Source organism: Podarcis pityusensis (genome assembly GCF_964106645.2).
Source record: "Podarcis pityusensis genome assembly, contig: HAP1_SCAFFOLD_188, whole genome shotgun sequence".
NCBI lineage: Eukaryota > Metazoa > Chordata > Lepidosauria > Squamata > Lacertidae > Podarcis > Podarcis pityusensis.
The window spans coordinates 1-24,109 of record NW_028293240.1 but is presented as its reverse complement, the minus strand read 5'-3'; the positions used below and the strand labels follow the sequence as shown (position 1 = coordinate 24,109).

At 50.0% G+C, this 24,109-nt stretch overlaps 1 protein-coding gene, 1 long non-coding RNA gene and 1 pseudogene across 6 annotated transcripts in view; 2 read left to right on the top strand and 1 right to left on the bottom strand.

Moving 5' to 3' along the window:
• Positions 1 to 7,780, top strand: part of ADGRD2 (adhesion G protein-coupled receptor D2) — a 63,660-nt gene extending 55,880 nt beyond the window's left edge. The window contains exons 24-25 of one of the 4 annotated variants that reach the window (XM_081024533.1): positions 1,092 to 1,127; positions 6,443 to 6,564. In XM_081024533.1, the coding sequence (XP_080880659.1) occupies positions 1,092 to 1,117 (26 nt within the window). In that variant the 3' untranslated portion in view covers positions 1,118 to 1,127; positions 6,443 to 6,564. Of the gene's footprint in view, positions 1 to 1,091; positions 1,128 to 6,442 lie in introns of all 4 variants that reach the window. The other 3 variants (XM_081024532.1, XM_081024535.1, XM_081024534.1) reach the window with 3 other exon arrangements.
• A 4,247-nt stretch (positions 7,781 to 12,027) lies between these two features.
• Positions 12,028 to 23,519, bottom strand: LOC308469191. The gene is made up of 2 exons (XR_013982026.1): positions 20,654 to 23,519; positions 12,028 to 16,251 (listed from the first exon to the last, which is right to left on the bottom strand). It is a non-coding gene; the product is annotated as an uncharacterized lncRNA (long non-coding RNA).
• Positions 16,884 to 19,150, top strand: LOC308469190 (U6 snRNA-associated Sm-like protein LSm3 pseudogene; annotated as a pseudogene). Its single transcript has one exon. The product of its transcript is annotated as a U6 snRNA-associated Sm-like protein LSm3 pseudogene (transcript).
• Positions 23,520 to 24,109: the final 590 nt, after the last annotated feature.

Sequence of the window (24,109 nt, the reverse complement as noted above, 5' to 3'; positions counted from 1 at the left end):
GTGGGGGAAGCCACCACCCTTTTTTGTTTCTGCTTTAAAAGTCTTTGTTTAGTATTCCTCCCAGTCTTAGACATTTGCACTTGCTCATTGTGCTGGCAAACAGACTGAGGTGGGTGCAGAATCCTTGCTGGTGAGAGGGACGTTGCCTTGATTTCTAAAAGCTCTGTATAGGATGGGTTCAGGCTAATAATAATAATAATAATAATAATAATTTATTGTTTATACCCTGCCCATCTGGCTGAGTTTCCCCAGCCACTCTGGGCAGCTCCCAATCGAGTGTTAAATACAATACAGCATTAAATATTAAAAACTTCCCTAAACAGGGCTGCCTTTAGATGTCTTTTAAAGATACGATAGCTAAGGGACGTGGGTGGCGCTATGGGTTAAACCACAGAGCCTAGGGCTTGCCGATCAGAAGGTCGGCAGTTTGAATCCCAGCGACGGGGTGAGTTCCTATGTTCGGTCCCTGCTCCTGCCAACCTAGCAGTTTGAAAGCACATCCAAGTGTAAGTAGATAAATAGGTACCGCTCCAGCGGGAAGCTAAACGGCGTTTCCGTGCACTGCTCTGGTTCGTCAGAAGCGGCTTAGTCATGCTGGCCATATGACCCAGAAGCTGTACGCCGGCTCCCTCGGCCAATAAAGCAAGATGAGTGCCGCAACCCCCAAGTTATCCGTGACTAGACCTAATGGTCAGGTGTCCCTTTACCTTTAAAAATAAAAAACAAAAAATAAGATAGCTGCTTATTTCCTTGACGTCTGATGAGAGGGCGTTCCACAGGGCAGGCGCTACAACGAGAAGGCCTTCTGCCTGGTTCCCTGTAACCTCACTTCTCTCAATCAACCTGAGCTGACCCAGCCCTGCAGAAGGGTTGCACAAATTTCACAATTTTCTCAAAACACACGAGACGAGCAGCTGTGCCAAATAGTTCCAAGTGCCTGTGCGGTTCATCTCACTTGGGGGGGGGATGTACAAACCTGAAGTGAGGCTTGGTTCCTGGACAGTGGGCTGAGCAGCGTAGCACCAAACCCCCCAGTTGCTCACATGGGGGGAAATCAATGGTGGCGCTTTTTTCTTTGTGTTTTGTTTTAGAAAAATGTTGCTGGCACTCACCATGAAGTTGTTACAGTAAGTGCTGCACTTTTAACGGGGTTGGGGGAAGGTGCCGGTACTGAGTACCCTTGAGTAACCCCCCCCAAAAAGCCCTGGGGGGAAATAAAACAACGAACCCAGCGGGAGCGAGAGGAGAGGGAGCCACAGGTGCTGTGAGCACTCAGAGGTCGCTGACCCTGCATCAACAAAGCCCCTATTTCCCTGCAAATTGTTTTAAGCTCACTAAATAGGGACTTATTTTCTTTAGTTGTAGGTCTGAACAAAACCTAGACATCTTGAGATGAGGGCCCTTGTTCAAATATTTTGTTGGGGGCTTGCTTGTGGGTGTGCAACCCCCACATGTGTGTTTGTACACACTCTTGTGAAGCACAAAGTCTTTGCCCGTTCATTTCTGCCCCTTTCTCTCTCTCTACCTCTTCCACCCAACCCTTTCTGCCTAAACAATCCTGTTTAAAATACGTGGCAAAGCATCTAGTCAGCCAAAAGGATACCCATGAAATTAAGGTCAGGCAAGAGTTAGATCTGGAACTCTGGCTGATTTTGCAAAGATGTCCAACTCTCATTTGCTGAGCCATATCAGCAACAAGGACTTGCTGATCAGAAGGTTGGCGGTTCGAATCCCCGCGACGGGGTGAGCTCCCGTTGCTCGGTCCCTGCTCCTGCCAACCTAGCAGTTCGAAAGCACGTCAAAGTGCAAGTAGATAAATAGGTACCGCTCTGGCGGGAAGGTAAACGGCGTTTCCGTGCACTGCTCTGGTTCGCCAGAAGCGGCTTAGTCATGCTGGCCACATGACCCGGAAGCTGTACGCCGGCTCCCTCGGCCAGAAAAGCGAGATGAGCACCGCAACCCCAGAGTTGGCCACGACTAGACCTAATGGTCAGGGGTCCCTTTACCTTTACCTATCAGCAACAAAAAATCTTTCCCCTGCCTTCAATTATTATACTTCTCAAATGAAGAAATTTCGGAGGAACCAATAATGTGAAAGGACTGTGAGGTTGGGATTGTAGCTCAATAGTGGAACACCTGCTTGGCATGTAGAAGATCACAGGTGCAATCCCCAATGACTTCTACAGGTAGGGCTGGGAGGGACTCCTGAAACCCTGGAGAGCTTCTGCCAGTCTGTGCAGACAATACTGAGTTCGATGGACCAGTGATCTGACTTGGTTCATCCTATTGCTCTGTCCCTGCTCCTGCCAACCTAGCAGTTCAAAAGCACGCCAGTGCAAGTAGATAAATAGGTACCACTGCGGTGAGAAGGTAAATGGCGTTTCCGTGCACTCTGGCTTCTGTCATGTCCTCCGTGTGCCAGAAGCAGTTTAGTCCTGCTGGCCACATGACCCGGAAAGCTGTCTGTGGACAAACGCCGGCTCCTTCGACCTGAAAGCGAGATGAGTGCTACAACCCCAGAGTCGCCTTTGACTGGACTTAACCATCCAGGGGTCCTTGACCTTGACCCTGATTTGGTATAAGGCTGCTTCCTGTGCTCCTGTCACTCAAAAGAGATTCCTGGGTTTTTAGTCCTAAATGTATGCCCTTCACATCAGGCTCTGGTGGGCGGATCTTGGGGTTCTGATCACAACAACAACCACCACCACAATCCTGAAAGCCTTTAGGTTAAGTCATCAGGTCAAGTCCAATATATGAATATGATGCTTTGGGTGGACTCCATGCTAACAAAGGCTCTTTCCTGCCTCTGCAGTTCAGATTATGTGTCTTATTTAGCCACTGCAGGAAAAGGATGCTGAACTCCATGGGCCACTGGCCTCACCTAGCAGGCTGTCTTACGTTCCTATGTAAACTTCATGGTAAAAGGTAAAAGTAAAGGGACCCCTGACCACTAGGTCCAGTCGTGGCCGGCTCTGGGGTTGTGGCGCTCATCTCGCTTTACTGGCCGAGGGACCCGGCGTACACTTCTGGGTCATGTGGCCAGCATGACTAAGCCGCTTCTGGCGAACCAGAGCAGCGCACGGAAACGCCGTTTACCTTCCCACCAGAGCGGTACCTATTTATCTACTTGCACTTTGATGTGCTTTTGAACTGCTAGGTGGGCTCTGATGGCCACCTGACGTGGTGACTATGCTCTGCCTCCACAATTGGAAGTAGAAAGGCTTCTTAGAATCACACAATGGCAGAGCTGGAAGGGACCCCGGGGTCATCTAGTCCAACCCGCTGCAAGGCAGGAATTGCAACTCTGGCAGGTGGCCATCCAACCTCTTCTTTAAAACCTCCAGTGAAGGAGAGTCCACCCCCTTCCAAGGGAGTCCGTTCTGCTGTCTAACACCTCTTACCATCAGAATCATAGGGCTGTAAGGGACCCCAAGGGTCATCTAGTCCAACCGCCTGCAATGCAGGAATCAGAAGGTTCTTCCTGAAGCTGGAGCTGCAGGAAGTGAGAGGGCTCTGGTGCTCGAATCCTGCTTTCTGGTTTCCCACAGGCATCTGGCTGGCCACTGTAGGAACAGGAGGCTGGGCTGTTCTTCAGCTTCATCTGGCCATCTGTCTAGGTGGGCAGAGACTGAACTTGCCAGCCTTTTGCCCCCCAGATGTTTTGGTCTACAATTTCCATTGTGTCCCTCCAGGCAGCACCAGGCAGGTAAAGCCTGAAATAGACAGATGTTGTTGTTGTTTAGTCGTTTAGTCGTGTCCGACTCTTCATGACCCCCTGGACCAGAGCACGCCAGGCCCTCCTGTCTTCCACTGCCTCCCGCAGTTTGGTCAGACTCATGCTGGTAGCTTCGAGAACACTGTCCAACCATCTCGTCCTCTGTCGTCCCCTTCTCCCTGTGCCCTCAATCTTTCCCAACATCAGGGTCTTTTCCAGGGAGTCTTCTCTTCTCATGAGGTGGCCAAAGTCTTGGAGCCTCAGCTTCAGGATCTGTCCTTCCAGTGAGCACTCAGGGCTGATTTCCTTCAGAATGGATACGTTTGATCTTCTTCTTGCAGTCCATGGGACTCTCAAGAGTCTCCTCCAGCACCAGAATTCAAAAGCATCGATTCTTCGGCGATCAGCCTTCTTTATGGTCCAGCTCTCACTTCCATACATCACTACTGGGAAAACCATAGCTTTAACTTAGACAGATAAACCACGTCTAACAAGCTGTGGTATGTTGTAGCTGGATAACCCTGGACTCAAGGGCTCCCTTTCTGTCAAGACCACCAGTTGCCCCCTTCCCACCAACTGAGGCCACTGACCACTGCTTGACCACTGCTTCAATATCCCTGAGATGGAGCTAGGAACCAAGCAAGTAAGCCGCTTTGCCAACCCTGATTTAGAAAGAAAAGGAATATTTCCCACCTGGGCCCCTTTGCCTTTTAAACCCCCTGAAGTCCCTGTACCATCACGACTGCAGGAACAAAAGGGGATTTTGCTGCTTCTTCCCTGACACTGGGCATATTTACCTGAGAATAAGCACCGTTTTCTCGTGGAAAAGAATGGCATAATTTTCAAAGTAAAAACAATTTTGAAAGAACTTATTTTAATCACGCACACTCCTGGCCAACCACCCACAGGCTATACAATAAGTGAGAATAATGGAAGAGGCGAAGCAGTGATCAGTTTTCTTCATCTGAAGGCTTTGACCTTAGCTGTGTTTATGGTTTATTTACACCATTTATTTGCTGCCGAGGTGGCATCCAAGAGCAGACATAAAAAGGGGGGAAAGGAAAGGAGGGGGGGGAAACAGGAGCAGGGTAAGACAAAAAGAGTTAAGCAGAGCTAGGAGAGGCGAAGAACGAAATCTGTGGCCGGTTTGCAACCAATTGCTTGTCAGCTACCTTGCAAAAAATGTATTATTTTAAACCTACGGATAGTTGTGCTTGATTCCTGGGCATCTGCTATGGCGTTGTGAAGAAAGAGATATCATTAAACCAAGACGGACACAATTTGTTTGCATTGGGAAGGCTGCAGTCCCTCCCTCTCCCTTTGAGAGCTTCTGGACCCATTCACAGCACAAGAGGCTACAGGTTCCTGCCTCTGAACGCAGACATGCACCTTCTAATGAGTTTCTGGCTGCTTTATGAAGACATGATCTTCTGTCAATATTCATTACACCCCATTATGTGGGGAGGGGAGGCCCCTGGGAAGTAGGGGAGTGGTGGGGGGTGCTGCTACATATTTGCACAGACAATAAGAAACACATCTTTTTCATCTTGGTGAAGAAGGCAATCGCCTCAGCCCCCGTCTCCTCGAGTGTCAGCCCATTGTTTCCCTGTGATAATTTCATTATCCGCTTTGAATACATCTTGTTTGTTGCTAAGCTGTGCATAGCAACATGTGCCTCGTCTCCACAGCTGGGCACCCGAGCAGCCGAGAAGAAGCCATTCTGACGAACTGGAGCTCACACAACGTACCCGACTTGGATTTTGTTTATATAAGCAGCAGGCAGCCCTCAAGCCCCAGGGGCCTGGCAAAGCAGCGGTTCAGAGGCAGACTTTGGCAACATCCGCACCCACACACTTGGGAGCGATGCCGCTTTTAACAGCCGTGGATTCTGCCCCCAAAGAATTCTGGGAGCTGTAGTTTGGGGTGCTGAGAGTTGCAAGGAGGCCTCAGTATTCCTCCTCATGAAGCTACAATTCCCAGAGTTCCCTGTGAAGACAGGTTGCTTCTTAAACCACTCCGGGAAATTGCAGCCCTGTGAGGGGAGTTGAGGCCTCCTCAGCACCCTTCATGGAATGCACTCCCAGAATTCTTTTGGGGGGGAGCCATGACACTTTAAAGGGGAAGTAACCGTGGTTAGGGACGCGGGTGGCGCTGTGGTCTAAGCCACTGAGCCTCTTGGGCTTGCCGATCAGAAGGTCGGTGGTTCGAATCCCCACAATGGGATGAGCTCCCGTTGCTCAGTCCCTGCTCCTGCCTACCCAGCAGTTCGAAAGCACACCAGTGCAAGTAGATAAATAGGTACCACTCTGGCGGGAAGGTAAATGGCGTTTCCGTGCGCTGCTCTTGTTCGCCAGAAGCGGCTTAGTCATGCTGGCCACATGACCCGGAAGCTGTACGCCGGCTCCCTTGGCCAATAAAGTGAGATGAGCGCCGCAACCCCAGAGTCGTCCGCGACTGGACTTAACTGTCAGGGGTCCCTTTACCTTTTTAACAATGCTTTAAGTGTATGAAGGTGGCAAGGGAGTTGGATTTGGAAGGACTGTTGATGCTGGGGAGGCTTTCCACCTGAGGTGATGGGCAAGATGGCGCCTCCTCCCCATTCCAGATACACTGTTGCATCGGGAGCGTTGGAGGGCCCTGATCCTGCAGCCTCCAGGACCTGTGATCCCTGACCCAGTGTGGGTTCTGCTGTTGGCTGTGCTGATGCCTCTGTCTCTTCTCCCTTAGGCTTATGAGAGGAGCTGCCCCAGGTGATCTCCTCCACCACCACCCCAGTTCAACACAAATGATCAAAGAATTGCATCAAGGAGACCAGAAGGCTATGTGCAGCTGGCTGTTTCTTCCTCTACTTTCCCAATATCTGGCATTGAACAGGCTGGGCTTTGGCCCCTGGTTCACTGGCCAGGGGAGTATTTGCCAGGCGTCCTTCTTCCCCGACTCATCCATTCTGGTTTCCTTAAATCTGTTGATGTCCTCCTCTCACGGACTGTGACTCTTGCTGGCTTTTCTTATTGTGAGCTTTGTATGGCCTTGGAACCTGGGAGTTCACAGTCAAAACTCACCCCCCACCCCCCACCCAGCCCACTTTGCTTTCTGTGTTTTTGGCAAGAGATAGAGCTTTGTTTTCCTATGCGAGAAAAGTTGCGTCACCCTGCTCATGTCCCTACAAGACGTGCCACTGGTTTCTCATTTTTGAAAAACAACAACCGAGTGAACACAGTGGAAATGCATTGAGACTTGACCCATGGCTGAGCTCTCCTCCCCGTTGCTTGTGAGGGAGCCAGTTTAAGGGTTAGGGGTCTCAGGCTGCGATGTGGGGAACCTGCCCTTGAATCCCCACTTAGTCAAGTGAAGCTCACTGGGTGACTTTGGGCCAGCCACTGCCTCTCAGCCAAACCTATCTCACAGGGTTGAGAGGATGAAAAGGGGGGGAACCATGTACCCCTCCTTGAGCTCCTTGGAGGAAAAGGTGGTATTCAAATGTAATTAATAAATAACGACACTTGTGGCCCTGTTAAATGTTCCCAAAGTGGCACGTAGAAATTGCCCACTGAATCAGCAACGCACTAGGGGCCTGCACCTCCATTCCCTCTCGCTTCCACTCTGGTGGCCTAAATTGCACGTCCCCCTTTTTTGGGGAGCCCGCCACCTGCCGCCCAAGGCACCTCATGGCCTTCCTCTCTGCTTTCCTGCCTACAAGGGCTTCCTCATCCCCAGGGTCTTCCTCCATGACGCCAGAGGATTAAACATATTATCAGTGCCAACTCTGCGGAGTCAACTCCTGCCTTTTCTCCCGTTCCGAATTTGCTTTGTGTTCTTTAAGTGTCTCAGTGCTCTGAGCCTGATGTTAGAAACCTTTAGATTATTATTTTTTAAAAAGTAATAATATTGTGACACAGTTTTTAAAATGGTGGAGCCATGCTTTTGCAAACTAACCCGTCTCCTGGTTTTCTGCTGTTTCCTGTGTCTTGCTCTGTTGCTGCTGTCTGTTCGTCATTTTAACAAACTGATTGTATGGATTAGTGCCTGGCTGACTTGAGCTTCCCTTGGAGGGAAAGTGGGGTTTATTAAACTTTCAGGATAACTACTAAGGTTTCTAGGCTGCTGCTTTGGAATGTGATCAGGATCGTGCCACCCCCCCCCCCCCGAGAGAGGGAGAGAGGGAGAGGGAGACAGAGACAATTTGCTCATTACACTAAGCAAACCTCGATCATGGTTTATTACAGCTTGTGGCTTGTCTGGATGAGACCACGCATGCACCCTCATCCAGGTCACATCCTTGCTGGTGGCAGTGATTCAGCCACCAAGATCAGAGGATGAGCAGAGCAGTCACAGTCTCCTCCCTGTGCCCTGTCTTGGCTTAGCATCACGTGTGAACCAGACAGTCACAGGTAGTCGCTCATTTGCACCAGTGGCCAGCCATTGCAGCTTGCACAATGGATCCACCAAACAACAATAATTCAAGCCAGCAGATAAAGAATTCAGCAACTCGTGACTCGAAGCAGCCCACATGGCCAGCCAAAAGTTTTGCAGGCTGTTCCACCAACAGGCTATCTCGATTCGAGAAAAGTCCCGTTGCCAAAAAAAATAAAAAAGTAAAAATGAGTAATGGCTCTCTTCCTCCTGCCTTGAAATTTGGCAGGAAAGAAAACGAAACTCAGAACAGTGCAGTGTCATTTTCGTGGGATTTGGAAAGCAAACACTTCCATTCAGCTCTGCCTCACGCTTTTGCACGAGACTTTAAAGCAGCTCTCCTGATCTGGAGTGCCAGGGTCCCCCACACCTGTTTAAAAACATAGCCCAGATATAACACCTTCCATAACTAAAAACATGGTGGAATGTGGCTTTGAAGAGGGATGGGGGGATTTGTGTCTCTTAATCTCTTTTTGGGCTCCCATCTCCCTTCAGCCCCAGCCAGCATGTGACGTGGAGCCCCAGGTGTCCCTATCTCCCAACCTCTCTTGACCACTGGCCTTGGAGACCCGGAGTCTGATAGTGCCTGAGAGGCCTGGCAGGCAGATCTTATCGGGGGGGTCGGCATGATCCCCACCCCACTACTGGCGCTCTCTCCCTCTCCCTCTCCCTAGCGCTGAGGTCATCACTTCGCAAGGGGTGGGGAAGCGGACTGAACTGCTCAGTGGCCATTGAGCCACATGGTCAGTCCCTGCTAGCCTCCTGCCCTGCCTTCCCAGAGAGCCCAGCGAAGGCCTCTGTCGAAACTAGAGGGAAGTGGGTGAGTGGGAGGAATTCCTCAGAAAACCTTTTATTGAGGACATTTCTGAGGTTTTCCTTTTTCTCATGCCCCCAAAGCGAAGGCCCCTTTATAATAATAGTAATAATTTATTATTTATACCCCGCCCATCTGGCTGAGTTTCCCCAGCCACTCTGGGCGGCTTCCAACAGAACACTAAAAACAGAATAACAATAAAACATTAAAAACTTCCCCAAACAGGGCTGCCTTCAGATGTCTTCAAAAAGTTTGGTAGTTATTTTTCTCTTGGACATCTGGTGGGAGGGCGTTCCACAGGGCGGGCGCCACTACCAAGAAGGCCCTCTGCCTGGTTCCCTGTAACTTGGCTTCTCACAGTGAGGGAACCGCCAGAAGGCCCTCGGCGCTGGACCTCAGTGTCTGGGCAGAACGATGAGGATGTGAAGACGCTCCTTCAGGTATACTGGACCGAGGCCGTTTAGGGCTTTAAAGGTCAGCACCAACACTTTGAATTGTGCTCGGAAACGTACTGGAAGCCAATGCAGATCTCTCAGGACTGCTGTTATGTGGTCTCAGCGGCCGCTCCCAGTCACCAGTCTGGCTGCCGCATTCTGGATTAATTGCAGTTTCCAGGTCACCTTCAAAGGTAGCTCCAGGTAGAGCACATTGCAATAGTCCTTTGCAGAATTTTCTCTACATATCACTCAATTGTGTACAAGGGGCTCACTGAGTGTACATGGGGCCCAGCACTGCCCCTGCCTCCCATAATCATTCCCAGCAATGCCTTTGCATCCAGGATACTGTGGGGACAAGGGGCTGCTTCTCAGGGGTGACTCTGGGACCCACTCCCCAGTAAAGCCAGACTGGCTCCCTCCTTGTTGTTCTTCTGTCCCGGTAGCTGAAGGCTTTCTTGTTCCAACAGGCTTTGGGGAACTGACTGCTTTTAAGGAAAGGGCTGGTGCTGTGCTGGTTTTGCTGCAATTATTGGTATAGTATTAATACACACACACACATTTCTATCAATGTTTAATTGGCTTTTAATGATTGTTCTTTCTATGTTTTTAGCGGTTCTTATTTTTATCTGTAAGCCACCTTGAGTTCTGTTAGGGGGAAAGGAGAGGTGTAAATACCGTATTTTTCACTCTATAAGACGCACCAGACCATAAGATGCACCTAGTTTTTGGAGGAGGAAAACAAGGAAAAAAATATTCTGAATCTCAGAAGCCAGAACAGCAAGAGGGATCGCTGTGCAGTGAAAGCATTCATTCCATAAGACGCACACACATTTCCCCTTACTTTTTAGGAAGGAAAAAGTGAGTCTTATAGAGCAAAAAGTACGGTAGTAATAATAATAATGGCCAAGTGAGGGATATGAATGCTGGTCACCCAATTCCTAGTCCAGCACTCTTAACTACAGTAACCTACTGGCTTGCAAACAGGTGAGAAAATATGTGTTGAACTCCACCCCCTGCATAATTGTTTTGGGAATTTTCCCTCCCCCTAGGGGTCACACATCTTTGCTCACAAATGTGGGCAGAGGATTTTGAGAGGCTGCTTGTTTAGAACAGTAGAGGGGGACCCTCAGCCTTAAATCACCATGTTTGCTGGTCAGGTGTTGGTTTAAATGTTTATACTGATTGATTTGAAAAAAGGGGGAGAAACCTCTCAAAGAGGTTTACAAAAATAATGAAACAATAAAAGCACAGGCCAAAAAATGTTAAAAGCAACTGTTTACAACATTTGGGGGGGGGGGAAGAATATCAATTATAAACTAAAACCTATCAATAAAACTAGCAAAAACAGTTTAAAGCACATGTAAGCACACTGCACATCCGGTTGGGTTTGTCTGAACGAGAAAGGTTTTTCTGGCAGATACCAAAAAGGATGCTGGGAAGGTGTTTGCCTGTCGCCAAGAGTCACGGAGTTCCCAAGGGGGTGTGACTGCACTAAAAGATTGATTTCTTAACGAACACAGAAAGAGACGGGGTGGTGAGATTTGGAAGCCAGGAACATCCACTGGTTCGCCAGCCCTGGACTCCCAATTCCCATCCCCGCTTCCTGTTGGCTGATGGGAGCTGGGAGTCCAACATCATATGAGCAGGGCTAAGCCACAAGATTCCTGTCCCTGGTGGCGCAGCTCCAGTTTCAACATAGAAACCTTCATGGGGGATGAGGCAGAGTGGGAGCATCTGTGGCCACATCACCAGACCCAACCGCCTATTTCTGCTGCTCTGCCTTCGTACCAACCACCTCCTTTTTGGCTGCAGAGAGGCTTGCCTCTTTCCTGCCCCCACCAAACTCCCAGCGCAGATTTTGTCCCAGACTTCCTTCTGGGAGGAATGTGGGACCCCCACACACACACATCCCAGATGGACTCAAGCCAGGTGCCTTATCACAGTCAGCCTCTTCCCCCAGAAACATTTGCCGTCCATCATCTGTGGGAAGAGCTTTCTGCTTCTCCTGCCTGTCCAGGCGCTTTCCAGTCCTTGCATTGAAAAAATGGTGGCTCATATTTTAATTTTGGGGCCCAGGCAAATGCCATTGCAGAAGGCCAGCATTTGCCCACTGAAGCCAATTAGTGCAGGAGACTAATGAGTCTTTAGCTGAGGATTATGGGGAGGGTGGTGTGTGTGTGTGTGTGTGTGTGTGTGTGTGCCTTTCCATACAGAGCCGGCCAACTCTGTCTGCATAAGAATTGCCTCAAGTGTTACATGTCTGAGCAAACTCCCCCAAAACTGCTGCTATTCCAAGGCTCACTTGTGAGGACACGATTCAAACAGCTTCAGCCATGGGAGGCCTGTAAATAGCCTGCCTACCACCTGCTGCCAAAAGATGTCCTTCAGAGAGGGAGAGAGATGTGAAGAGATGGGGATCTGGCCCTGCTGGTGGAAACTTCTTGCACCCAAGGTGTTGACCACCCATATCATGCTCTCATGGCAGGACTCAGCCCTGAACCTGTAATTTGGTGATAAATGGAGCAGAGTCTCTGAGCAGGTACAGAGTGCCTTTCTCCACCCTTTCTCCACCACCCTGAATGGTACCCAACCAAAGATGCGGAATTTTTTTGAGGAGGGGAGGAAAAGAAAACACGCACACACAGAGCTATAAGTGAATTGAAAAATTTATTGGAATGTCTTATTTGGTAAGATAGTTCACCACTAACCAATGCTCAGAAGGACCTTCTGAGTAAAATGTTGAGAAGGGAGACACTTAAGAGCACTTTTTATTTCATAAGGGAAAAAAAAAATAATACAGGCAGAGCTTGGCACTTCCAAACTGTCTTCTCCAACTCTTTCGAACCAGAAGAGACACACAAAAGTAGTCCAAACATTATATGTGGAGCAGAAAATGCAGCGGTGTAATCAAAACCCACAGGGGGGGAAATGAAGCGATCACAGCAGCATTGTCAAAGCGTCTGAAGGCTTCTTCATCAAAGGCTCTGCAAAGGTCTGGTGGGAAGGCACACAACAGCCTCACAGCTGCTCCTCCACAGAGCTGTGGCTTGGCTCTGACGGGGCGCCACCAAATCCCAGGTCAGAGAGGAGCTCCACTTGGTCACAGAGCAAGGGTGGGTGGGGCTGAGGGCTTTCACTGAGAAAAGGGGAGCAAGGAGAAAACAAACACGGAAGCCCTGCCTTCACCTGGTGCAACCTCTGCTATAAAACAACTGAGTCATTCCTGACATTTTATTACTGTTTTCAAAGCAAGAGGAACAACAAGTAAGTGGAAGGTCTTCTGCATGGAGAAGACGGGCAAAGGCTATCGGGCGACAGAGAGAAGGCGGAACTACTCAACACCTACTTTGCCTCTGTCTTCACCCACAAGGAAAGCGATGCCCAACCTGGTGATAACTGAATCAATGTATTCAATGTATGGAGGGAGCTGCAGTCCAAGATAGGAAAAGAGGTGGTAAGGGAACACCTGGCTACTTTAAATGAATTCAGATCTCCAGGGCCTGATGAGCTGCACCCAAGGGTACCAAAGGAGCTTGCAGATGTGATCTCAGAGCCTCTGTCTATGATCTTTGAGAATTCTTGGAGAACAGGTGAGGTCCCTACAGACTGGAGGTGTCCCCATCTTCAAAGAGAGGGAAAGCAGACCCATGTAACCACTGACCAGTGAGCTTGACAGTGATACCAGGAAAGGTCCTAGAACAGATAATTCAACAATCAATCTGTGAGCACTTAGAAAAGGATGCTGTGATTTTTAAGACCCAGCATGAGTTTCTCAAAAACAAGTCATGCCAGACGAATCTAATTTCTGATCTTGATCGAGTTACAGTATTGGTGGATCCAGGGAATGCTGTGGACATAATATATCTTCATTTCAGTAAGGCTTTTGACAAAGTCTCCCATGATAGTCTTGCAGATAAGCTGGTAAACGTGGGCTGTAGATCTGTAGCTGGTTGACCGACTAAACCCAAAGAGAGCTCACTAATGGTTCCTTACCATGCTGGAACAAAGTGACAAGTGGTGTTCCACAGGGTTCTGTCCTGTTGTTGTTCAATGTCTTTATAAATGACTTGGATTAAGGAATCTGCAGGTGGGGAGGGATAGCTAATGCTGCAGACTCAGGATTCAAGATGACTTTAACATATCAAAGAACTAACAAAACTAACAAAATGAATTTCAGTAGGGACAAATATATGCTTCTACACTTAGGTAGGAAGAAACAGCTGTACAAATATAAGAGGGGGGCTAAGTAATACATGGGGAAAGGATATATGGGTCTTAGTAGACCACAAGTTTATCATGAGTCAACGGTGTGATGCAGAAGCAAAAAAACCGAAGCTATTCTAGGCTGAGTTATCAGAAGTCTAGTGTCCAGATCAAGGGAAGTCATAGTCCCTCTCTATTCTGCCTTGGTCAGACCACACTGGGAATACTGCGTCTTGTTCTGGGCTCCACAGTTTAGGAAGGATGTTGACAAGTTGGAAGATGTGCAGAGGATGGTGACCAAGATGACCCAGGGTCTGAAAACCAAGCCTTATGAGGCGAGGTATGTTTAGCCTGGAAAAGAGGAGACTGAGAGGAGATGGCTCACCATCTTCAAATAACTCCAGGGCTGTCACATGGAGGATAGAGCAAGTTTGTTTCCTCCAGCTCCAAAGGTTAGGACCCAAACCAATGGATTCAAGTTAAAAGAAAGGAGATTCCAGCTCAATATCAAGAAGAATTTACTGACAGTGGAGCAGACTTCTATGAGAGATGCTGGACTCTTTTTTCCTTGGAGGTATTTAAGCAGAGGTTGGGTGGCCACGTCATGGATGATCTGGTTGAGATCCCCTGCCTTGCAGGGGGCTGGACTAGATGACCCTTCCAACTTTACAGTTCTAATGTCCTTGCGGGGTTCAAGTCATGTTCCAGGAGGGCTCGTACCAAACCTCAGCAGGCCCTCTGGAAGACCAACAAGACTAAACTCCAGATGATCCCAATCAGTAGTTTCAGGTAGATGAAAACCAGAGCTCCCCAACCGAAGCAGAGAGTGTGAAAGCACATTGCCTGCCAGGTGAGCCCAAGCAGACATGGCACAAAAAGAGGTTTTAAGATCCTTGCCTGAATTTAAATATTGAAATTTCAATCAGCCGACCTTCAACCGTATATGGTTGAAATCACACCAGATTAGATGCGCATAATATGCTACTGTCCTGCAGTCCCAATAGTTGGGGCATAGGATAGGCCAGGGCTGCAGAGCCTCCCTTACAAAAACACTCAAAAAGATATTGCAATACAGTGGTACCTCGGGTTACAGGCGCTTCGGGTTACAGACTCTGCTAACCCAGAAATAGTACCTTGGGTTAAGAACTTTGCTTCAGGGTGAGAACATAAACTGGGCAATGGCAGTGCAGTGGCAGCAGGAAGCCCCATTAGCTAACGTGGTACCTCAAGTTAAGAGCCGTTTCAGGTTAAGAACAGACCTCCGGAACGAATTAAGTACGTAACCAGAAGTACCACTGTACAGGAATGCAGCCTCTTGTCCCAAGCCCCACAAGAACACTGGTGTCTGTGGGTCACACCCTGGTGTGATGCTCCTCAGAAGGAGATGGGGGAGCCCTGTGAGAGGGCTACGTGTGTCTGGGTCTCCATCAAACCACTCGGGGTAGTTAGAGCTGCCTAGGTCGTGGGCTGGGCAAGCAGTGCTTCTAGCTGGGTCTATTTGTCCAGCCAAAGTAGTGGTTGTGTTCTGAGGTGGACGAAGGAAGACCCCACCCCAGGAAGCACACAGAAAGACGATCTGAGCACCTGCTCCAAAGGTACAACGGCAAAAAATACATTCAGGAAACAAACATCGGTTATCGTATCCTCCCAACACAGAGTAGAGGCTCAGGGAATGTGATGTGCACGGGAGGGGGAAGAATATATATAGATATATAGATATATGAATGCAATAAACAGATAACAAAATGAAAATAAAAGGAGCACCTGACTTGCTCAACTCATAGCTGCAAGGCCTCCGAGAAAGGTCTCCCAAAATGAAGCCCCAAGGGGAAGAGGGGCTTCAGTGTATCTGAGGCACAACAAACTCGCTCTCATGGTGGCCCATGGGCCACAGAAATCATCCTTGTGGCCAACAAGGCCACTACCTGCAGAGGGACAGGTGAGGAGAGGTGCAGGGGCCTTCTAATGGGTAGCTGTGCTGGGCCATTTTCTCTCTTTTCCCAGCCACCTAGCTAGAGGACCATGCCTGGAGAACAGGTGGAGAGCTTGGGCAGATGCCTCCACTCTCACACACCCTGGGAGAAGACTTCTCTTCCGCCCAGTTAGGAAAGCAAACTCCCACCCAAAGTGTCCCCTAAATGGCCTCCAAGGGCAGTCCCCACACAGCTTAGCCCCATGGCTTTTAGAGAGTGAGAGCCTGGGACTCGGGAGGAATCACACCAAAATGCAGGCAAGGGTTGGGCTTTGTAGCAAAGTCGGAACTGGGAGAGGTCGCCTGTGGGGAGGGGACGACGAGACACTCACCCTTCCTCCCTGTCACCTGACAACCCCCCCAATCCTCCCTGCCACCACCCTTGCCCCTCTGCTGCCATGAGTCTCTTCCCCAGACGAAGGGGGGACGGAGAGCCTTTCCGGGCGCTCTCAACTCCGCTTGGCGTGGAGCATCTCAATCAGGAGGTTGTTGCAGGGCACGTCCCCGCTCAGGTGCTTGTGGTACAGGTACTCCTCCGCTTGCATGCTCAGGGACCGGATGTCAGACAGATGCATCAGAAGCTGGCGGAACTTGTCTGTGGTGTGCGGGTAGTTGCAGACGGTGTACTGCATCAGGGCTGCGTGAGCCTTCTCCTGGGCTTCCTTCACCACACTCGAATTCTCCAAGTATTTCACATCTGCAGCGGGGAGGGAGGGGGAGGGGAAATAAGGGGGGACACGCATTGAATGGGGTAACCTCTCTTGAACAGAGGGACTTCCTCCTGGGCCCACAGGCCGCAAACATGGAAGGTGTCGCTTGCAAAGCTCGCAGAAGCCATCGGCTGATATCTGCAAAACGGCTGAGGTTGATGGAGAGACTCACAGGGGAAAAGAGAAAAGGGGACTTGATGTGACCTGACGGAAGCATATACAATTGCATGTGGTGTGGAGAAAGCAGAGTTTTCCCCCCTCCCTCTCGCCTGACGACACCAGAACTCGTGGGTGTCCAACAAAGCTAAATGTTGAGATTAGGACAGAGAAAAGGAAGTAGTTCTTCATGTAGCGCAACATTAAACTATGGAACTTCCTCCCACAGGAGGCAATAAAGGTAAGGGTAAAGGGACCCCTAACCATTAGGTCCAGTCGTGACCGGCTCTGGGGTTGCGGCGCTCATCTCCCTTTACTGGCCAAGGGAGCCGGCGTACAGCTTCCAGGTCATGTGGCCAGCATGACTAAGCCACTTCTGGCGAACCAGAGCAGCGCATGGAAACACTGTTTACCTTCCCGCCAGAGTGGTACCTATTTATCTCTTTACACTTTGACGTGCTTTCGAACTGCTAGGTTGGCAGGAGCAGGGACCGAGCAACGGGAGCTCACCCCGTCGCGGGGATTCGAACCACCGATCTTCTGATCAGCAAGTCCTAGGCTCTGTGGTTTAACCCACAGTGCCACCCGCATCCCAACAGGAGGCAATGATGGCCACCAATTTGGAGAGCCTTGATGGAGGTTTGGACAAACCCATGGAGGAGGAGAGGAGCCACAGTTACTGCGCTGTGCTTCTGTGGTCAAGAGGCAGCGACGCTTCTGAATACCAGATGCAGGAAACCACAGGAGAGGAGACCTGCTCTTGTGCAAGGATCCTGCTTGCTGGTTTCCCACAAGCATCTAGTCAGCCACTGTGAGAACAGGACTAGATAGCTCATTGGCCTGATCCAGCTAATGGCTCTTCCTACCTTCATAAGCTTCATCTGCCTGGATGAACAAGGACTGACCTCGCCAGCCTTATATTTTGCAGATGAGCATCACGCTGGTAAAGGCTATGCGAAATAAACAAACTTTATCGGACAATCAGTTCTTCTTCTTGCATTATGGTGTTCCCTAAACAAACCTTCACTTCAAAGCCACTCTGTTGTGTTCCTCTCTAAACACCGGCTGGAGGGATTGGGGCTTAATCTGTTTGGCCTTCCCAGGTGACAGCAGGGCTCAGCTGACATGGAAACCGTGATCCAAGGTGCCTGAAGGAGCTCAGCCAAAAAGCAAGGGGAAGGACGATGAGAGAGACAGGTGTGAAGGTGCAGCGATAAGCATATCCCTCTTAAGCTGTGCACCTGCCGGAAAATGTGCCTGCTCATGTACACTGCTCTTGAAAACTCTGCAAAAGCTGCCAATGCAAGCGTCCTTCCTTGGGCCTGACTTCATCTGTGGGGCGTGGAGGGGGGCCACTGGGGGAGGGCAGGGGCCAAGCAACAGCAGTGGGAGGGGGCTCCAGCTCAATGCTGGGCAGCCACCTGTTCTCGCCATCTCACAAGGGGGAGATGAGGCAGGGCCTTTTCAAGGCTAGCTGGGAAGTCACAGCGGGCGCTCTGGGGGAGCCACCAAAACCTCTCCTCCCTCCCTCTCACTCCCAACACTCAGCCTAGAACCACAGAATTCTGGCCTCCCCTCCAAAAGGGAATTGAAGGGGCTTTGGAAAAATGGTGGTGGACCAGCAACAAACCACAAATACCGTAGAAGAGCCCTTGGGTCTCATCAGGCTCGGTCTTGATGAACGAATTGATGTAAAAATGAGAAATGACCGAAAACTTTGAGGCAGATTACATGCTTGTGACCAGCACTTAAATATGATTTGGGGTGATGTTGAGGAGACCGTGACAACAATAGAAATGGATGAAGAAACCTATGAAGAGATTTATAAATCTACCAAAAGGAATATTCCGATGCTGTTTGTCTGAGGAAATGGGAGTTGTGGCTCCTCCACTGAGGGTTTGGCTGAAACCATGAAAAAAATGGTCATCGTTTCAAAAATGTTGGACCTCTGGACACTGTCTTCTGATACCCTTAAACATTAAGATTCTGCCCTTAATTCTGAAAGACCACCCAAACCTGACTGTTGTGAAGGCGTAAGATCATTTGGCATATAAGTTGATATAAGGGGTTTTTCCTGAAATAACTTAAGTGCAGGTGTCTTCATGTATCAAATCAGTGGATATAACCATTTTAGTTGCGCTTGTGGCCGCTGATCTTTTTAAAGAAATAAATCTGTTTGGGTTGTGTGTTATTTGTATGTACGTGTTTATAAGCACTTTCCCCATTTCGGGGGGGGGGGGCATTAAAGCATTAGAAAAGGTTTGGGAAAGGGCCATCAGAATGACCAAGGTGAGGATGGAGCCATAGATGGAGGTTGCAGCTCTGGGGACTTTTTGATTTGGAGAAAAGGTGAGTAAGACGCAGCGTGGCAGAAGTATATAAAACCATGGAAGGCACAGAAGAAAGAGGGAAGTTATTCTCCCTCTCTCAAAACGAGAGAACTCAAATGAAACTGGAGTTTGCTGGCACTGAAGGACAGCAGAGCCCCAGAGCCTCAGGCAAAGCCCATTCCAAGCCCTGAATCTGGGACCTCCTGCAGGTGAAGCAGGTGCTATCCTGCAAAACTACGGCATTTCCCTTAAAAACAGCAGTGAGATTTCAGTCCTCTTGGTTCTGAAGAAAGGGCTGGTTTAAATACCTCACCGTAAGGCTTGCACAGTTCCCAGGGGATACAACCGAGCCTAACCACATGTAACTGATAACAACAACAACATCATATTGCTTCCTGCTGCATCCCACCTGGGTAGAATTTTAGGCTGTAGGCTCCTTGGGGCAGCGACCTGCCCTTGTGTCCTCTGTAAAGCAGTTCTGGGTGGCCTGGTGCCCTCCAAACATTGCTGGACACACAGCTGCCGTAGTCCCTGACCAGGCTGGCCACGGCTGGTGGCAGTTAGAGGACTGCATGGCTCCCATCCCTATAAAAGCACACAGGACTTGCTTCTCTCAGCCGTGCAAAGTTCTGGATCCAGCCCAACTAAAGGCCAACAAGGCCTTCCCAAAAGGTGGAGTGCCAGTATCACAATGGCATTAGACAAACCTGTGGTGCGACACTTCTGGTGTCCTGACCTCAAAAAGGGATGCGCAATTGGAAAAAGTTCAGAAAAGGGCAACCCAGAGGATGAGGTGGATTTAGGGGAGCACAACCAGTTTGTCTGCACTGGGCACTGAGCTGAGAGGGCACCATGGGGGGTGCTGCAACAATATGAAACGGAAGGCAATAGGTGGGGGGGCTGGATTTTGACGCTGCACAGGGCGCCACTGAAATTTGGAAGCCCAAAGTTCACTGGGGATGCAGGGACTCCCCTGTGAAGAAAGGCTGCAACATTTGGGACTTTTTTGTGTAGAGGAAAAGTGAGAAAGAGGCAGCAGCACAGATGCTCATAGAATTACACGTGGCACAGAGAAAGCAGACTTTTCTTCCTCTCTCCTCATACTAAATCTTGGGGGTAGCCAATGAAGCTGAAAGTTGGAAGATTCAGGACAAATCAAAGGAAATGCTTCTTCACACAGAGCAGAGTAAAACTATGGAACTCCTTCCTGCAGGAGGCAGGGCTGGCCACCGATGTGGACGGCTTTCCAAGAGGATTGGACAAGTCCACGGAAGGAGGGACTACCCATGGCTACCACCCACGATGGCTGTCCTCTGCAAATGCTTTTCAATACTGGTATCAGCCTTTCTCAGTCTGTGGGTCCCCAGATGTTGTTGAACTACAACTCCCATCACCCCTAGCTAGCAAGGCCAGAGCTCAAGGATGATGGGAGTTGTAGTCCAACATCTGGGGACCCACAGGTGGAAACAGCAGGAGGGGAGAGGGCACTCTCTGGCGCTTGGCCGCTGCTTGTGGGTTTCCCATAATGGGCATCTCACTGGCCACTGGGAGAACAGACTGCAGGGCTGGGAGGGCCACGGGCCCCATCCTGCCTCAGGGCTCTTTCCACGTTCCCCTGACCTGGGCCTTGTGCTTAGCACCTGAGGTGCTGACTGCCCCCTTTCATTTCTGAGTCACTGCTGGGATAATCAGGCATGCAATTATGGAATCTCTTCATCTGCATAACATTATCGTGGTTTTCGTTTCCAGGAGAAAGAGGGGGAGGGGGACACGCAGCCCTCACACTCGCACACCCTAGAAGTTACGCTGCTGAAGCCTTCTCTTCCCTACCACCCCACCCCCCCACCCCACACACACACTTTGAGGTGGAGCAACAATAGAGGGTTCGTCTTGATCAACTCACCTGGTTTGCAGAAGAAACCCTATTCACGGTTTAATTGAATATTTGAATAATCTTTTCATTCCTGCAAGGCATAAAGAATGTTGTCCAAATAACATCGACGCGCTCCATTGAGAGAGCGGCTGCAAAGACTCCGTCCTGCGACAAAAGCCGCCCCACACACAGGCGGAGCTGCCGGGACAATTTCTATGCCCTCAAGAGTTCTTTGCATTCAGCGCCGCTTTTGTCTGCTGGAGGCTTCTGATAAATTGCAATCGCTTAAGGGAATGCAGGCGCATAAAAGCCGCTCTTGCTCCGCATCCCCTCAAGTGGCTGGCTGGAGAATGGAAGTCAGGCGGGCGCGTGTGGAGGGAGGGGGGGGTCAATCCATTAAGCTTCTATTAAGCCCTTCTGGAGAACAAAGCTAACCTGTGCCGTCCCTCATAAATATTGCTGTTCAGAGGAGCCCTAATTTTAATTAAACCTCTTTTACCTGCTCAGGAGAAAAATCTATTTAGACTCAAATGGCGCCCTTTCCTCCCCGCTCTCGCACGCCTGTGTTTGTGCATGCACACACACACAAACACACACATACACACAGATGCCAAGTGCAGATTGTGAGCTGGAGGGGGAGAGAGAGAGAGAGAGAGAGAGAGAGAGAGAAGACATTCTTTTCTTCAGGGCAAATGCAGCCGGCATATATAAGCGAGGAGGTGGCAGCTCCCGTACAGCCGAGGGCACGCGGCTTGCAGCATAATCGGCACCACGCTCAGAGAGGGAAGTTGGGCACGGGGCATGGGCAGAGGGCAACCCTTTGTTCCTGGTTTTCTTCGGGGAAGGAGAAAAGCTTCCACACCGGCAGCTGGAAGTTTTAACGCAATGCGCAAAAAGGGAAGGGAAGGCATCGTGGAGGTGGGGGGGGGGGTCCTTTGCCGCGAAGCCAAAGGGAAACACCAGTTGCTGAAAACCCACAGGAGGCCAGAGTGTGCTGGCACTCAGGTCCTGCCCATGGGCTGCCCATTGGGGCATCTGTGAGACCAGGGTTCTGGACTCGATGGGCCCCCTCTGGCCTCACCCCACGGCAGAGCTTGTCTTGTATGCTCTGAAGAAGATCATTTGACTCGGAATTCTTCTGGAAGGAGGAAAGGAAGCCCTTCCTCACACAGTGCATGATTAAACCATGGATCTCTCTCCCCCAGGATGGCCACCAACTTAGATGGCTTTAGAAGAGAATTGGACAGATTCGTGGAGGAGGAGGAGGAGGGGGGGGGGGGCTATCAAAGGCCGCTAGTCACAATGGTTTTGCTCCACTTCCACCGCCAGAAGCAGAGGTGCCTCTGCCTTCCAGTTGTGTGGAGAGAACTCTGTTTGCTGCCTTTGCTCAGTTCCGGAGCTTGAAACCTTGCTCTTTTTGGGAATGGGGATTCCTGTCACTTTGCACCATGTGACTAAGGGACAAGGCAGGGAATTGGTGGTATTTAGAATCTTTTGAGCGTGTTAAATCTGAAGCAGCCAAACCTGCAACATTCTCTTGCCTGTTTATGGAGCTTTGAGTTCAAGATCAAAGAGCTAGAAGAGCTGCGTGTGTCTAGACCAGTTCTTAATTTCCATTATTGCTCAAGTTGCAACCTTTAGCTGGTGGTTCTGACTTCCATACCCCGGTCTCTTGACCACTGCAGGAAGTGTCCCTAGAGGGATGCTGTACAGAACGTAGCATGAAACAGTTTCACAGCTGTGCCACTTCGTGGCTGGGTCATAACTGGCTGATGGGAGGCAGGTCCATAGCTAGGGGGTGGTGAGGTGGGCCCCCGCCAGGCGTGCAAGCAATGGGGGGGGCAAAATCAGCTTAAAATATGTCCATAAATATAAATATTGATTATTGCCTCATAAGAATACAGTGGTACCTCGCAAGACGAATGCCTCGCAAGACAAAAAACTCGCTAAACGAAAGGGTTTTTTGTTTTTTGAGCTGCTTCGCAAGACGATTTTCCCTATGGGCTTGCTTCGCAAGACGGAAACGTCTTGCAAGTTTGTTTCCTTTTTCTTAACACCGTTAATACAGCTGCGACTTGACTTCGAGGAGCAACTCACAGAACGCGGTGTGGTAGCCTTTTTTGAGGTTTTTAAAGACTTTGGTGATTTTTGAAGCTTTTCCAAAACTTTCCCGACACCGTGCTTCGCAAGACGAAAAAAATTGCAAGACGACAAAACTCGCGGAACGAATTAATTTCATCTTGCGAGGCACCACTGTAGAGGGTGAATTGAATGGGGGGGGTGGAGGAGAGGTGGAAAGAAGAGCTAATTTGTCCGTGGCTCGGGGGTGCAATCTGGACGGTTCTTCCAGGGGCGCAAGATCACCTAGCTATAGCTCTGGCAGGAGGGAAGAGTGTTGATGTGCTCAAGCCCTGGTTGTGGTTTTTCCACCAGGGCACCTGGCTGGACAATGTGGAAACAGGAGGTTGCCACTGGTCTCATCCAGCCTTGATTTATGCAAAATAAAGAGGCTTGATTTGCATTCAGGTTGCACAATTCAGGTACAGAATCCCAGGCGGGTTTTAGGCATGAAACTGGCAAACACAGCATTTGCCGGAAGGAGGAAACTTTTCTTAACCTTTTTTCTCAAAAGGAGCCTGGACTACAGCTTTGGCAGACGTCCAGGAAGGATACTGCTGTTGGTGTCATTTCCCTCAGAGAACTGCAGCGCTGAGCACTTCCACAGAACAGGCAGAAGCTCTGCATTTCAGTCTCTGGGTTCAGCTGCCAAATGGCATTCTATGGGTAGAGGCTGGGATAAAACAGCAAGCCTGAGACCCCAAAGAGCAGCAGCTGCTGCCGGTCAATGTAGGCAATGCTGGGCCGGACAGACCAACAGCCTGAGACTTCAGCACTAACTTCCCAGCCGCCCCAGGGCTGGTGCGCAACCTTACAGGCCTAGCAGAGGCAGCCAATACCACCCTCAACCACTCCTGGTGCAACCATTTGCAGGAGAGGTTGTGGAGGGGGCGGAAGTGTCGCTCACACCCACACAGACGGCCCTGCTCCACTGCCATGCGCAGGGGGGGAGGAGGCAAGGCTGCCTGAACTGGTGCAAATCAACTTCTGAGCAGAAAGAAGGGGTCTTTGGGGGCAGGGATCAGAGGTAGGTACCAGTCAAGACAAAACTGACTCCTTTGCAGACCGCACTCCCACACTTCCCTGTCAAGGTCAGAAGTTGTGCACAGTTCCTCTGGGCGATAGGCAGGGCTGTAATCTCCAATGGCTGACCACATTCGAGGCTGTCCCTGAATTCTTCGGGACACAACACAGATGAACAGTAACTGCTTCATGGCCTCAGCTCTCAACAACACGCTCAAGGAGACTGCCAACATCCATGTTTTTGGAAAGGCCTGTCCAGCAATGTTCCAGTTTACCAGCTGCTGGAGGCCGCAAGAGGTCGGGGGTGGGGCCCTCATTGCTTAAGTCCTGCTTGCCTGGGCACTG